Source organism: Solea solea, chromosome 15 (assembly GCF_958295425.1).
Source record: "Solea solea chromosome 15, fSolSol10.1, whole genome shotgun sequence".
Classification (NCBI taxonomy): Eukaryota; Metazoa; Chordata; class Actinopteri; order Pleuronectiformes; family Soleidae; genus Solea; species Solea solea.
Window position 1 is genome coordinate 1,690,054 of NC_081148.1, and position 16,704 is coordinate 1,706,757.

Genomic DNA, 16,704 nt, shown 5'->3' on the forward strand with positions numbered 1-16,704 from the left:
GACAAATGAGACTGTCCTACACTGAGACAAATGTGTGTCCTACACCAAGACAAATGAGACTGTCCTACACCGAGACAAATGAGACTGTCCTACACTGAGACGAATGGGTGTCCTACACCGAGACAAATCAGACTGTCCTACACTGAGACAAATGAGTGTCCTACACCAAGACAAATGAGACTGTCCTACACCGAGACAAATGAGACTGTCCTACACTGAGACGAATGGGTGTCCTACACCGAGACAAATCAGACTGTCCTACACTGAGACAAATGAGTGTCCTACACCAAGACAAATGAGACTGTCCTACACCGAGACAAATGAGACTGTCCTACACTGAGACGAATGGGTGTCCTACACCGAGACAAATCAGACTGTCCTACACTGAGACAAATGAGTGTCCTACACCGAGTCAAATGAGACTGTCCTACACTGAGACAAATGTGTGTCCTACACCAAGACAAATGAGACTGTCCTACACCGAGACAAATGAGACTGTCCTACACTGAGACGAATGGGTGTCCTACACCGAGACAAATCAGACTGTCCTACACTGAGACAAATGAGTGTCCTACACCGAGTCAAATGAGACTGTCCTACACTGAGACAAATGAGACAAAGAGACTGTCCTAGACCGAGACAAATGAGACTGTCCTACACTGAGACAAATGAGAGTCCTACACCGAGACAAATAAGACTGTACTACACTGAGACAAATGAGACTGTCCTACACTGAGACATATGAGACAAAGAGACTGTCCTACACTGAGACAAATGAGTGTCCTACACCGAGACAAATGAGTGTCTGACACCGAGACAAATGACTGTCCTACACTGAGACAAATGAGACTGTCCTACACTTAGACAAATGAATCTGTACTACACTGAGACAAATGAGACTGTCCTACACTGAGACAAATGAGACTGTCCTACACTGAAACAAATGACTTTCCTACACTGAGACAAATGAGTGTCCTACACCGAGACAAATGAGACTGTCCTACACTGAGACAAATGTGTGTCCTACACCAAGACAAATGAGACTGTCCTACACCGAGACAAATGAGACTGTCCTACACTGAGACGAATGGGTGTCCTACACCGAGACAAATCAGACTGTCCTACACTGAGACAAATGAGTGTCCTACACCGAGTCAAATGAGACTGTCCTACACTGAGACAAATGAGACAAAGAGACTGTCCTAGACCGAGACAAATGAGACTGTCCTACACTGAGACAAATGAGAGTCCTACACCGAGACAAATAAGACTGTACTACACTGAGACAAATGAGACTGTCCTACACTGAGACATATGAGACAAAGAGACTGTCCTACACCGAGACAAACAAGACTGTCCTACACTGAGACAAATGAGTGTCCTACACCGAGACAAATGAGTGTCTGACACCGAGACAAATGACTGTCCTACACTGAGACAAATGAGACTGTCCTACACTTAGACAAATGAATCTGTACTACACTGAGACAAATGAGACTGTCCTACACTGAGACAAATGAGACTGTCCTACACTGAAACAAATGACTTTCCTACACTGAGACAAATGAGTGTCCTACACCGAGACAAATGAGACTGTCCTACACTGAGACAAATGTGTGTCCTACACCAAGACAAATGAGACTGTCCTACACCGAGACAAATGAGACTGTCCTACACTGAGACGAATGGGTGTCCTACACCGAGACAAATCAGACTGTCCTACACTGAGACAAATGAGTGTCCTACACCGAGTCAAATGAGACTGTCCTACACTGAGACAAATGAGACAAAGAGACTGTCCTAGACCGAGACAAATGAGACTGTCCTACACTGAGACAAATGAGAGTCCTACACCGAGACAAATAAGACTGTACTACACTGAGACAAATGAGACTGTCCTACACTGAGACATATGAGACAAAGAGACTGTCCTACACCGAGACAAACAAGACTGTCCTACACTGAGACAAATGAGTGTCCTACACCGAGACAAATGAGTGTCTGACACCGAGACAAATGACTGTCCTACACTGAGACAAATGAGACTGTCCTACACTTAGACAAATGAATCTGTACTACACTGAGACAAATGAGACTGTCCTACACTGAGACAAATGAGACTGTCCTACACTGAAACAAATGACTTTCCTACACTGAGACAAATGAGTGTCCTACACCGAGACAAATGAGACTGTCCTACATTGAGACAAATGAGAGTCCTACACCGAGACAAATAAGACTGTACTACACTGAGACAAATGTGACTGTCCTACACTGAGACAAATGAGTGTCCTACACTGAGACAAATAAGACTGTACTACACTGAGACAAATGAGACTGTCCTACACTGAGACAAATGAGTGTCCTACACTGAGTCAAATGTGACTGTCCTACACGGAGACAAAGGAGAGTGTCCCACACTGAGACAAATGAGACTGTCCTACACTGAGACAAATGAGTGTCCTACACCGAGACAAATGAGACTGTACTACACTGAGACAAATAAGACTGTCCTACACTGAGACAAATGAGACAAAGAGACTGTCCTACACTGAGACATATGAGACAAAGAGACTGTCCTACACCGAGACAAACAAGACTGTCCTACATTGAGACAAATGAGTGTCCTACACCGAGACAAATGAGTGTCTGACACCGAGACAAATGACTGTCCTACACTGAGACAAATGAGACTGTCCTACACTTAGACAAATGAATCTGTACTACACTGAGACAAATGAGACTGTCCTACACTGAGACAAATGAGACTGTCCTACACTGAAACAAATGACTTTCCTACACTGAGACAAATGAGTGTCCTACACCGAGACAAATGAGACTGTACTACACTGAGACAAATAAGACTGTACTACACTGAGACAAATGAGATCGTCCTACACTGAGACAAATGAGACTATCCTAGTGAATAAAGTGAATTATGCTTTTCTGTAAAAACTGAAAATGAGTAAGAAAACCACATTGAGATTTACCTTCAGTGACACAGACTGTCCACACGAGGCAGCAGTGGACCAGCAGCTCAGTTTCCTGTTGGAAAAGTCTAACAGTGAGTCAAAGACATAAAGACATGAACGTCTTCTCAGGACGTCGTAGAGTCTAGGTTTTTTTTGTTAGTGGAGTCATTTGTGTCTCTGTGTCCGTGTCTCAGTCTCTGTTTCTGTCTCAGTGTCTCAGTGTCTCTGTCTCCGTGTCTCTTTTCTGTGACAGAAATGAAAAAACTTAAAACGTCTTTAAAATGTTCGTGTTGTATTTATTTTTATCGTTTATTTTCATGTCTCTCTACTCAAATGTCTCCAGGATGGGTTCGTGTCCCGTCTCCTTCAGGAAGCGCAGTAGGTCGTCTGGACGGATCCCCATGGTGGCGCTGTTGGTCATCGGGTGAAAGTAAACCATCTCATGTCCTCCGTCCAACAAATCCTTCTCTAAGACAAACTTCACACTCTGGTCCTTGTCAAAGAGAAGAGCCAGCGCTGTGGCACAGCCCTGACCCACCTGAGGACAGGGGACAAGAGGGCAAGAGGACAGGGGACAGACGACAAGAGGACAGACAACAGAGGATGAGGACAAAGGACAGAGACAGAAGAGGACAGAGACATCAAAGTAATTCAACTGTTCTCGTCTCTGATCAGCGTCTCATTATTGATAAAAAGGTTTGTCCTCACCTTCAGTTTGTCCAACATGGTCGCCTCGTCTGCAAAACGCAGATTTCCACTGCCAACGCCAAGCTTTTTAGCCAGGACATTAAGATTGACCTGGACAAGACAGACAGACAGACAGACAGACAGACAAAGAGAGACAGACAGAGAGAAAGACACGAGGTCAGAGACACACCCACATTCCTGTATGGGCATCAAGGTGAGGTCCGAGCGAATGCACCATGGATGTGAGGACCATCATTTCTGCTGAGGTGAAAGGGATACTCCACTGATTAGCATGTGGCTTTGTAATGCTAGAATAGCAGTAGTATTTTTAAAGTTGATTTCCTCCCTCAGTTTTCCACTGAGTTGTAAAAAAATCTGACCATTGCGTCATCTGAGGGCACGTTGTGCCCACGACGTTCAAGGTTTGAAACTACAACGGCAGTTCCGCACTTTTTAGACTCACCCATAGGGGGACGAGACTTCATTCCCAGAATGTAAACACGGTGTCCGCCATCTTTGCTAACAGTTACGCTAACCAGCTCTTGCTCTGCAGGGTAAAGTGAGAACGACAATGACCGAATGTAGTTTTCAAACTGATATGGCTGCAAAGGAAAAGACGTACATTTCTGTCGGCTGATGGCTGATGTGGTGTCCTGTCAGGCGTCTGTGGTTACCTGTCTCTGTTGGTCAGGACATCAGAAGATATTCAGCTCCTGAAAAGCAGCACAGTCTCTATGAAGAGACTGTTGATGCTCACAATGAGCTATAGGTCAGTCATCATCTACCGCTTTATCCTCCACCAGAGGGTCGCGGGGGGTGCTGTGCCAATCTCAGCTACATCGGCCGATAGGCGGGGTCACACCCTGGACAGTTGGCCAGTCCATCGCAGGGCCACACACAGATATAGAGACAAACAACCATTCACTCTCACACTCACTCCTATGGTCAATTTAGGGTTTCCAATTTACCTAATCCCCAGTTTTTGGACTGTGGGAGGAAGCCAGAGAACCCGGAGAGAACCCACGCACACACGTGCAGAAAGGCCCTTGTTCCAACTGGGGCTCGAACCCGGGTCTTCTCGCTGCAAGGCAAGAGTGCTAACCACTCTCGCCTTGCAGCGAGAGTCCTACACCACCGTGAGGCCGTATACTAAGTTCGATTTGTCTTTATTAATATCATCATTGTTATTATTGTAGTAGCATCAATACAAATTTAAATTCATATTGGTTGTGGTTTCTTTTCTAGCCATTAGAGTATCATTAGATGAAGAGTGATTTCTTTTGGAGGAAACAGAATGAGAGCTACTTTGTTTACTGATGACAACGGCATCAGTTTTATTGTGTAAATCTAACTTGTGTAGTATAGTAAGTAATATAACAACAAAAACAGTAACTATTCAGCCTCCTTCCACAAGTCTTTACTGTTGAACTGTGGTGTACACATAAATGCAGGGTAATACAACAAAATATAGCTTTATTATTCACAAAGGAAAAACAAGAAGACAAATGTCTAACACAATATGCAAACAAAAAATAAACTATGAAACATGTACAGTGGCGACAGAATCTGAGTCTGGAAGAGGAGCAGACACTGGATGGTGTGTGGTGTGAAGATTTTCTCCAAGACTTGATTCAACCATGCTCCTAAAGGACAAAGAATACAATTACACATGAAATATGAACAAAGATTGGACTTTTTCCAGGAAACATAAACCTTTCAGCAAAATATGCTAACTGAATTAGCTGTGAACTTTCTAATTTTGTCCATATAGGCTATGAATGGACCTTAGATGTTATGACCGTGAACATGACCGTGGTGTGAAAACATTGTGACTCCTTGAACAAATATGAATGAAATATGAATAACATTAAAACATTTATTTACATTATTCTCAAGCCAAAGCAAGGTGGCTTTACTTTGCTATCAGTTTACTTCGTATGTATAATTGTCTATCAAACGTTACACAACGTTGTCGCTTTACTGCCGACAACTATATGACATCGTAAACAATGTGAGCAGAAATAGAGTCGATTAGCGTGAGTCTTACCTCTCAGTGACGTGGAGACCGTGAACCCTCCGAGTTTCCAGCTTTTCCATGTCTTCAGTGTCTTCTCCAAAACTCCATACTAGCTTAGCCTAGCTTAGCTTAGCTTAGCTTAGCTTAGCCTTGAGGCATCAGGCAAACTTAGGGTGACCATACGTCCGTATTTCCCGGGACATGTCCGTATTTCACGTCCTGTCCCGGGTGTCCCGGGTTATTTTTAGAAAGTGAGGAAATGTCCTGGTTTTTAAAATTACCTTCTTTGGACCATTACATTTACATGCACTAGGGCACTGCCCACGGCGCTGCGTGCGACGTAGCCTAATCCCCGCCCCTATGCTGTCAGCCCTATTAATCGGAACGTAGACAACGTGACTGTCAGTCATACGCAAGCAACATGCCGAAGCGCAAGTGCTCGTTTACCGACGAATTGCTAAAGAGTTTCCCGGCTTTCAGATCGGGTCGAGACAAATGGGAAGCCTTGTGCACAGTGTGCAAAGCAGGCACATATGTCTCGGTGTCCAATGGAGGTGCAAGAGATCTGAAAATCCACCTGGACACAGAGAAGCACAAAACAGCTGTCCGAGGCGAGGGTAGTGCTAGCTCGATCACACAGTACTTTCTCAGACCAGGGAATGAGGATGCAGTGAATGCAGCGGAGGCTGCATGGTCATTTCACACAGTGAAACACCACAACAGTTACAGATCCATGGACTGCACTAGTGCATTGCTCAAAAAGACTAAGTGAGTGTTATTTCGAGTTCAGAGTTATTGTTAACTTAAGTGAAGGATGTTAAGATGCGACATTATTTCTTTCATTGTGCTGTTCATTCATTACAGGAATTGTTGACTCAAGCATTTTGAATAAATACATTTTGAATAAAATTATCATTTGTTATTGGAGTTATTGTTATTGACTTTTACTGAAAAGCATTTTTAATAAACCAACTAAATATCTTGTTCTATCTATATAATATAATATACCGGTATAATTGAATAATAATAAAATACTATTAAAGCAGCAGCATCCTCCACATGACCGCCCACCCCAAAATGACCACACAATGCAAAAAGGTCCTCACAAAGATGGCTATGCAAACACACACACACACACCTGTCTGTCATGACGAGTAGAAACCAGCCACAGCGTTTTCTTCTTCTTGTCCTTTAAGAAGAGGTTTTTAGTGACAGCTCCTCTGACGTCCTGTAGGTGGCGCATCATCTCCTCCACTGTAAACACCTGAGCAGAGCAGAGGAGACCAACTGTGACACCACCAACTACTTAAAGGTTCTCAGTCGAGCAGTCGTATCAGGACTGTGGACAAGAAGAGTTCTCCAGGTTCCTCCAGGTTGTTTCCCCGTGATGGACAGGTTGTCCAGGGTGAACCCGTTTAAAGGTTTAAAGGTAAAGTCTGGGTTTCTCTGCTCACGCTGCGACCCAAACTCATGTCAGTTTAGAAAAGGACGCGTTGTGTTTCTTACTTTGACTCAGAAAGTTTGCGTTTTTCTTTTCATTTATGGAATAAATCAAAAACTTAATATGAACTCAAACACACAGGTGCACGAGTATGGAGGACCGAAAGGGACATTCATTTATTTTATCTGTCAAACTCGCCCATCAAAGTCAGAGGGCGGGGCTAACGCTGATCGAGTCTCTTTCATTGCTTTGGTCTGAAATGTATCACAGCATAGCAGCAGAGAAAAGAAATATAAACCTGAAATAAATATTTTTCTGAGTCCCTGAGCGCAGTTTTAAGATCTTTGAGGCGAGAAATTAGTCATTTAGAATTCAAAAATGTGGTTTGTGTATTAAGATATGATGGATTATATATAGTTTGGCAGCGACGGTATCGGAGGTGATCAGCTTCGCCTCAGCGGACGCTCGGTGCTTAGTGTCCGACGGAGAGCAGCGTTAAATTAAATGTGTCTTTAATTAATTTAAAATTATTTAATGACACATTTAATGAATTATTTAATGGTGTATTTATTTATTTAATTTTGGCCCTTTCGGTCCTCCATACACGAGAGACATGACGCAGCAAAGACAAGTGCGCCCCCTGCAGGTGAGGGCAGGTCTGTGTAATCAACACGTTCACACAGAGGCTCCCGTTTAAAAACAGCGTCTCAAACCACGATCACACGCACACAAACAACACAGTCAACAAGTTTCACCGCGATTCTATTTTCAAATGATCTTCCGATGAATTCGGCAACAGAATGAACACAAATGCAACCTTCATGCAACTTTCATGCAACCTTCATGTGTCTGTAGACATGTGAAGGAACACAGGCGTCTCTTGTCCTCTGCGGTGGACACTGACACTTCACTGACGCCGAATGTAACCAAACACCGGTTGTGATTGTGTAGCGTCGCCACATTTGTTTCATGTTATTTATTAAATGTACAGTTAACGAAAGAATCTTCAATGACGAAGTTTCCTAATGAGATTCAACGGTGACGTGGTGAATGTTGCAGGTCTGACACACGTGTTTCACGATGTGACACGTGACGGCGTTTGTTTGTGTTTACAAGAAAGAGATGGAGTTTTACCGGCGCGTGGTCAACACACGTGGTCTGGACATTCAGAGTGTGCAGATATGTCTCCAGCTCCGCGCGCAGATTCTCTGACATCTTTCTGTTTTTAGACAGAGAGGAAGAAGACTCTTCTTCTCTACTCACATTTACTGCAGCTAATGTGACCAGCGCCGCCCTCTGGACACTCTCGACTTTCCCCTCCCCTCAATCTAAGCCCTGATTCAAAACAAGCTATAATGATAATAAAAATAATAATAATAATAATAATAATAACATTAAAAATAATAATAATAATAACAACAATGATAATAATAATAATAATATAATTTATGGAGCATCTATGAAAACAATTAACTTACAGAAAATCAATGAAACTAATGATGTTGATGTTAAACCTGACTGAAGCATGAATAACGAGGACAAAACAATAACTGCAATATTTAATATTTGCTGACGTCCCGCAGAACGAGGAGAATAATATCAGCCAGACTGTCCTCTCCTCAGCCACATCCACCAGCTCCTCTGGGGGGACGAGGCGTCCCCAGACCAGCCGAGAGACAGAATCCGTGTCGGGGTTGGCCCTGAGGTCTCCTACTGGAGGACAAGTCTGAAACACCTTCCCAGGGAGGCATCCAGGAGGCGTCTCCTGGACATGAAGGTCACATGTCCTCCTGGATGTCCTCCTGGATGTCCTCAATGTCTCTATGGCTGAGCCCGTCCACCCTGAGGAGGACACAAAACACGGCAACTAACCAAACATGATGTCATAAGATGATGTCACAGAGATCAAAGGAGATGATGTCACAGAGATCAAAGAAGATGATGTCACAGAGATCAAAGGAGATGATGTCACAGAGATCCTAACATTTATGAGAGTCACTGCTGATGAAGCAGTGATTGTGAATATTGATATAAGCAGTAATGGCCAGTAAGGAGGAAGAGGCTGTTCAGGAGGTCCAGGCTGGTCAGGAGGCTGAAGGTCCCAGTGAGACCACTGAAGACGGTGAGAAGGCCGCGACCTCCAAAGACGCAGAGGCGGACAAGTCCACCAAGTCAAAGCCAAGTCAACATGTTTACTTTGTCTCTGTTAGCACGTTCAGCGCGCTGGACGAACAGATGATGACATCATACGTGGGCAGGACTGGCTTCAGAGACTTGGGCTCGTACACCTGGTCCCTGTGCAGAGAGTTCAGGACCACGCCCAGGTGGCTGCAAAACATACTGACCGTCTCAAAGATCAACTTAGCCCGGAGACCTCCACCTCCACCAAAACCAAAAATCAAATACCCCAAGCTGCGCATGATGGAGGACTAGGACACAGAAGAACGTGTGTCGACACATGTCCGCGATTGAAGGTCAAGTATATATTTCTAAGCACATGTCTTCTTCTGGCTCCTCCCTTTAGTGGATCATCTGACTCCATTTTATCCTTTGTCGTCCTTGTGTCCTCTTCTGTCCTCATGAACCTTCTCTGTGGTCTTCCTCTTTTCATCTTCAACATCCTTTGTCCAGGACGATCACTGTCCTTCATCTGCTCGTGACCAAACCATCTCAACCTTCACTCTCTGACTTTATCTCCAAACCCTTGAACCTGAGTTGTCCCTGGATTATATGCTCATGTCTAATCCTGTCTGTCCTTCACCTCTGTCCACTGTCCATCGCTTTGGTCAGTTGGTCTTCAGAGCAGCAGCTGTCTCACTGTCTTGCTGCTCTCCAGGTTGTCTTCCACTCGTCCTCTGCTCTCACTACACGTTACTGTATCATCTGCAGACAACATAGTCCTCAGAGACTCCTGACCTGTCCTCACCTGTCAATCATCTCACCTGTCAATCATCACTATCATCTGGTGTATAGTTTAAATATAAAGACGTGTCTCTGGTCAGGATTTGAGAGACAGATATAGAATACGTTGTGTCCATTTCAGCTCGGAACAAAAGAACCAGAACAAGTCGCTGCAGAACAGCTGAAGAATGTTCATATTTAGTCATTATTATCATTTTGTGATCATTTATAATTTAACTATGTTAACATTTAGTTGCGTGGAAATTATTATTAATGATTAAACCAAACTAACCACACGTTTAAAATACTTAGTTTTTATTCTCATACTTAAATAATCCCTGAGGGAATTTCTGTCTTTGCATTTAATCTGTCCTCTATGAACCTTCCTAGAATAAGGAGCAGCGAGCAGCTACTGAGCAGCACCGGCGCCCCGGGGCCCGGGGAGCAATGGCGGTTGGGTACCTTGCTCAGGGGTAGCCCAGACCCCAGCAGCCCTTTGACTGGAACCGACAAATTCCCTTTCCACTTGTCCATGGCTTCCCCAAAAAATACACACTATTGTGGTTTCCTGCAGCAAATAACACAACTCAAATACACACAGTGTATAAAGTTCACACTCTTCGCAACACTTTAGCGTCAGGGAGGCTGGAGCTAAACCCGTCCTGGACAGGTCGGCAGTCCCCACACACACACACACACACACAGCTCAGGTGGAACAGTTTGGACATGAAGACAGAGTGAAGGTAGAGATGGTTTGGTCACATGCAGAGGACGGACAGTCAGACACAAAGACCACAGAGAAGAGGACACAAGAAAGAGGACGAGAGGACACAAGAGAGAGAGGACGAGATGGAGGCAGATGATCCACAGAGGTGACCCCTGCAGGGAGAAGTAGAGAGAAGTCACATTTACTAACTCTGGTTATTTCTTCTTTCTTCTTTAGCCCAACCAGTTCCTCTGAGATAAGGGTCTGCCTTACCGGGACCAGGTTTTCGTCCCACAAGGACCACGGTCCCATCAACTAAGTCAACAACTATGCTAACAGGTGATTAAGCAGGTAAGTTCAGGCACCTGGTGAGGGTGTCACCGCACAGCCTCCCCAACAGGGAGGAAACCTCAGGGCAACAAGGACCAGCTGGTGAGATGATTCCTCCTCACTGGCCTGGCAGCACCTGAGGTACGTCCAGAGTTGGACAATGGACGGACGGACGGTTGGATGGTGTAGAACCAGAATTCCTTCTACGTGTCTCAGCCAAGCAGGGTAAGCCAAACTGCAGCCACAGCGCCCTGTACAGGTCGTCATGGTGATTATTTCAAACAGGCTGATGTGCTTCACATTGTCGTAGAGGGAAGCAACGATCGTTTAGACATGGACGCACAGTTTATCACTTTATGTCCGGAGACCAGACTCTGTGATCACAAACATCAGGTGAGTTCTTCTTCAGGGTCCAAGTCTGCGCCGAGACCCACGGGCAGTGCGAGGAGTTCTGCAGAAAATGAGCCATGGAGGGCAGCATTTATTATTATTATTATTATTATTAATAATGTTGTTATTATTGTTATTGTTATTATTGTTGTTGTTACCAGTATTATCATTACTATTATTATTGTTACCATTATTATTATTATTATTATTATTATTATTATTGTTATTATTATAATTATTGTTATTATTATTATTGTTGTTGTTACCAGTATTATCATTACTATTATTATTATTATTATTGTTGTTATTATTATTATTATTACTATTATTGTTGTTATTATTATTATTGTTATTATTATTATTATTATTATTATTATTACTATGAGAAAAAGAGAGTGGAGGGAGGAGGTGCTGGTAAGTTGTGATGTGTACCCTGATTCAGTTAAACACAGATAATCACAGAGAGAAGCTGAAGACGTGAAGTCTTTAAACACAAACATGTCGCAGCGACAGTGAAATACTTTAAACACAAACATGTCGCAGCGACAGTGAAATACAAACAATCTAAGTTACATTTGTGGTTTCTTTCAATGATTACGACAAAGTCACAAAGTTATTAACACTGTTGTTTGATAACTTTTCTTTTTTTCTCTCTTTCTCCTCACAACTGAACTGTGGCTCGCTAGTTAGCATCTTAGCTAGTTAGCATGTTTTTAAATACTTCATATTTTAATTTAAATGTGTGTAAATGTGTGTTATTATATTAACACACATTTACACACAAAACTCCAAACACTGACACTCACTCACTCACTCGTCCGTAACACATGAAGTGAAGCGGCCATCTTGCCTTGTGTCTGCTGTAGAAGCCTGTGTGTGTGTGTGTGTGTTACTGTGTTTTACTGTGTGTGTGTGTGTGTTACTGTGCGTGTGTGTTACTGTGTTTTACTGTGTGTGTGTGGTACTGTGTTTTACTGTGTGTGTGTGTTACTGTGTTTTACTGTGTGTGTGTGTGTGTGTTACTGTGTTTTACTGTGTGTGTGTGTGTGTTACTGTGCGTGTGTGTTACTGTGTTTTACTGTGTGTGTGTGGTACTGTGTTTTACTGTGTGTGTGTGTTACTGTGTTTTACTGTGTGTGTGTGTGTGTGTTACTGTGTTTTACTGTGTGTGTGTGTGTTACTGTGTTTTACTGTGTGGGTGTGTGTTACTGTGTTTTACTGTGAGTGTGTGTGTGTTACTGTGTTTTACTGTGTGTGTGTGTTACTGTGTTTTACTGTGTGTGTGTGTGTTACTGTGTTTTACTATGTGTGTGTGTTACTGTGTGTGTGTTACTGTGTTTTACTGTGTGTGTGTTACTGTGTTTTATTGTGTGTGTTACTGTGTTTTATTGTGTGTTACTGTGTGTGTGTGTGTTACTGTGTGTTACTGTGTGTGTGTGTTACTGTGTTTTACTGTGTGTGTGTGTTACTGTGTTTTACTGTGTGTGTGTGTGTGCTACTGTGTTTTACTGTGTGTGTGTGTGTTACTGTGTGGGTGTGTGTTACTGTGTTTTACTGTGAGTGTGTGTGTGTGTGTTACTGTGTTTTACTGTGTGTGTGTGTGTTACTGTGTTTTACTGTGTGTGTGTGTTACTGTGTTTTACTGTGTGTGTGTGTGTAACTGTGTTTTACTGTGTGTGTGTTACTGTGTTTTATTGTGTGTGTTACTGTGTTTTATTGTGTGTTACTGTGTGTGTGTGTGTTACTGTTAATGTGTGTATTACTGTGTTTTACTGTTACTGTGTGTGTTACTGTGTTTTACTGTGTGTGTGTGTGTTGCTGTGTTCTACTGTGTGTGTGTTACTGTGTTTTACTCTGTGTGTGTGTGTGTTATTGTGTGTTACTGTGTGTGTGTGTTACTGTGTTTTACTGTGTGTGTGTGTTACTGTGTTCTACTGTGTGTGTTACTGTGTTTTACTGTGTGTGTGTGTGTTACTGTGTTTTACTGTGTGTGTGTTACTGTGTGTGTGTGTTACTGTGTTTTACTGTGTGTGTGTGTGTGTTACTGTGTTTTACTGTGTGTGTGTGTGTGTGTGTTACTGTGTGTGTGTTACTGTGTTTTACTGTGTGTGTGTGTGTGTTACTGTGTGTGTGTGTTACTGTGTTTTGTGTTTTACTGTGTGTGTGTGTGTTATTGTGTTTTACTGTTACTGTGTGTGTTACTGTGTGTGTGTGTGTTACTGTGTTTTACTGTGTATGTGTGTGTGTGTGTGTTACTGTGTGTGAATAAAAGCATGAAAACACAGAATGATGACTCATCACTTTACTGCTCAAAGATAAACAAACAAACATAGTTGTGTTTGTAAACACTACATTACAACATTTCTGCTGCAGCAAAACAAACACACAGCAACGTCCAAAACAACAACAACAACAGGTTTAAAACCTCTGGCCACATGTTTTATTCATTTTGTGGTTCAAAGATGACTGATCATGTGCTCACTACACTAATGTGCGTGTGTGTGTGCGTGAGTGTGTGTGTGTGTGTGTGTCACTCCAGGCCGAAGCCCTCAGCGTTGTTGACGGCGATGGTGAGTTTGTGTTTGAGTTCTTTTCTGCTTCGATACGGAGGCAAACAGATCTGATTAAAACAGGTGTGAGAGACCGGCAACCTGAGAGTGAGGGAGGAAGGGAGGGGGAGAGAGGGGGAGGGAGGGGGAGAGAGAGAAAGAGAGTTTTAATTATTCAGTTTTAAATGTTGTATAAAACAGTTTTGATTCAAAACTCTTTGGTTTATACAAAGACACACGGTGGTGCAGTGGTTAGAACTCCTGGGTTTGAGCCTCAGTTAGAACGAGGGCCTTTCTGCATGAAGGTCACATGATCTCCCCATGTGGGTTTGTCTCTGTGTGACCCCGCCTATCAGCGTATGACCCCGCCCATCAGGGCGTGACCTCACCTAGGCTTACGTCAGCTGACATTGGCACACGCCCTCCGCTGGAGGTGAAAGCGGTAGAAGATTGTTTCACCTGTCAATCACATGACTACAGTCCGTGTTTTACGACATACCAGTCGGTCGGAACGTCGATCTTAGAGATTTTGAAGTTGAGGTCAGACATTCCTCCCACAGGGACGCGGTCACTTCCTGTCGCAAAGTGAAGGAACTTCTTCTGCATCTCCAGAGGGAACGAGAGGACGACATCCCAGAAACAGCTGAGGGAGGGAGGAAGAGGGAGGGAGGGAGGGAGAGGGACAGAGAGAGATTTTGATTTTTAATTCTCTTTTATTTGCTTCAGAGCATGTTATCCTTTACATTTTTGGCTCTGGAGGAGAAAAAAAAACAGAGAAAGAAATTTAACAAAAAATGGAGGATTTGACCGAAAACTAAATCATCATCTCTGACAGAACATTAAACTCCTTCTCCCCCACAATTATTTGTTAATCGATAAAAAGTAAAATCCGTTTTCAGTCTGGTCTTCAGCATTCGCACAAACATCAGTTTAGCATCCACGTCCACACTGTTCTCCACTCTATTTCTCCTGGTTAATAAACGACCAGCCTCTCTGCCGAGTCCAGACACATCAGCCGGTGCCACAGCATGGAGGACACAAGGTTATTAATGATAAGGGACTCGACCTTTGAAGGACATCTTGGATAAAATCCATCTCCACCTCTTAAGACGACCTTCGACCTGTTCAATAAAAAGGTCCCAGTTCCGGGAGGTGGAGTCTGCATCTCCAAGATGGACACCAAGGTACCTAAGTCCTCCCCTTCTCCACACTAAGCCCCTGGGTAGAACCAGCTTCTTCTCTAGCCCCTCCCCCCCGCCACAGCTTCACTTTTCTCCCAGTTAATTCTCGAGGAGGAGAGTTTCCCGAAGTCAGTGGCAGTTTGGGTGAGACTATCGATGTCATCCTGAGTCCTCACAGACAGAATGACGTCATCAGCGTATGCTGACAGTTTAAAACAGCCCTCACAGCCGGGAAAGGACAGACCAGACAGACGAGACCTCAGCTTCTGGAGAAAAGGCTCCAGGGCCAGAGAGTAGAGCATGCCCGACATTGAGCAGCCCTGTCTAACACCTCTCTGAACCTTAAAAGAAGCACTTAATCTACCATTGACTTTCAGCACACTCTCAATGTCACTGTACAAGACCCTGATCTTAGCTATGAAACCTGAGCTGAAGCCAAAAGCCTGCAGCGTCTGCCACAGGTAATGGTGTTCAACTCTGTCAAAAGCCTTTTCTTGATCTAAAGAAATCAGACCAAACTCTGAGCCTAATGAACTAGAGAGGTCCAAAATGTCCCGAATCAGAGTAATGTTGTCAGATATCAACCTGCCGGGCACACAGTAGGTCTGGTCCACATGAATGACCTGATCCATCACCTTCCTGAGTCTCGTGGCCAGCACCTTAGAGAGCAGTTTATAGTCGGTACACAGCAGAGACACAGGACGCCAGTTCTTAAGCTCCTGCAGGTCTCCTTTCTTTGGGAGGAGGGTGAGGACAGCCCTCCTGCAGCTCAGGGGCAGCCGTCCCTTGTTCAGACTGTCCTGCAGGACACACAGAAGATCGTCACCCATGACCGTCCAGAAGGCTCTATAAAACTCCGCAGGGAGACCGTCTATGCCGGGAGCCTTCCCACTCTGCAGAGTCTGTAGCGCCTCCTGTAGCTCCTGGGCGGAAAGTTGTGCCTCGAGACTCCCTCTGTGGTCCTTGGTCACTTGCGGCAGCCCTTCGCGGAATGACAGCGCCACCTCTGGTTCCTGCTGAAGCCCTGCTGTGTAAAGTTCGTGATAAAAACCCACAGCATACTGTCGAATGTCTGCGTCCTCCTGCAGTAGTAATCCACTGTTAGACCTCAGCGAGTGCATGAGTCTCTTCTGTCCACTCTTCCGCTCCAACCCAAAGAAAAAATGAGAAGGAGCATCCATCTCCGCGACGTTCTGGAAGCGTGATCGAACCAGAGCACCATGGGCATGAAAACCCAGCAGGTCGGACAGAGCTGAGCGTTTGACTTTGAGAACTTCAATATGTTCTCGATCTCCTGTGGAGTCTGCTTGGTTTTGCAGTTCCACCACTTCTCTCTCCAGATCTCTCATAGACCTGGTCATGTCTCTAGTGACACTGAGAGTGTACTGCAAGCAAAGCTGTTTGATCTGAACCTTTCCCACGTCCCACCACTGCTGCAGAGAACTGTACTTGGACTTAGTCCGTCTGAAATAAAACCAAAAATATCTGAGTGACTCTTTAAAACCATTATCAGTCAACAGTGTGGTGTTA

The 16,704-nt window shown here is 44.1% G+C and overlaps 2 protein-coding genes across 4 annotated transcripts in view; both read right to left on the reverse strand.

Moving 5' to 3' along the window:
* Nucleotides 1-3,247: 3,247 nt before the first annotated feature.
* prorsd1 (prolyl-tRNA synthetase domain containing 1) lies at nucleotides 3,248-8,395 on the reverse strand. The gene is made up of 4 exons (XM_058651643.1): nucleotides 8,252-8,395; nucleotides 6,815-6,940; nucleotides 3,681-3,770; nucleotides 3,248-3,510 (listed from the first exon to the last, which is right to left on the reverse strand). The coding sequence occupies exons 1-4, from the start codon at nucleotides 8,330-8,332 to the stop codon at nucleotides 3,298-3,300; spliced, it is 510 nt and encodes a 169-aa protein (XP_058507626.1). The 5' UTR covers nucleotides 8,333-8,395; the 3' UTR covers nucleotides 3,248-3,297.
* A 5,336-nt stretch (nucleotides 8,396-13,731) lies between these two features.
* The window catches only part of hectd2 (HECT domain containing 2), a 42,238-nt gene continuing 39,265 nt past the window's right edge, over nucleotides 13,732-16,704 (reverse strand). The window contains exons 21-22 of one of the 3 annotated variants that reach the window (XR_009242254.1): nucleotides 14,383-14,636; nucleotides 13,732-14,095 (exon numbers count right to left, since the gene is read on the reverse strand). Coding sequence is in view for 2 of the 3 variants with exons in the window: in XM_058651641.1 (XP_058507624.1) it covers nucleotides 13,975-14,095; nucleotides 14,493-14,636 (265 nt within the window). In the remaining variant the exon portion in view is untranslated. The remainder of the gene's footprint in view (nucleotides 14,096-14,382; nucleotides 14,637-16,704) is intronic. The other 2 variants (XM_058651641.1, XM_058651642.1) reach the window with 2 other exon arrangements.

What these genes read in the sequence shown, in the direction of transcription:
- prorsd1 (XM_058651643.1), bottom strand. Translation starts at nt 8,332, where the DNA reads ATGTCAGAGAATCTGCGCGCGGAGCTGGAGACATATCTGCACACTCTG. An exon ending in CGTGTGTTGACCACGCGCCG is followed by an intron (nt 6,941 to 8,251) that starts GTAAAACTCCAT and finishes TGCTCTGCTCAG; the next exon opens with GTGTTTACAGTGGAGGAGAT. An exon ending in CCATGTTGGACAAACTGAAG is followed by an intron (nt 3,511 to 3,680) that starts GTGAGGACAAAC and finishes CCCTGTCCTCAG; the next exon opens with GTGGGTCAGGGCTGTGCCAC.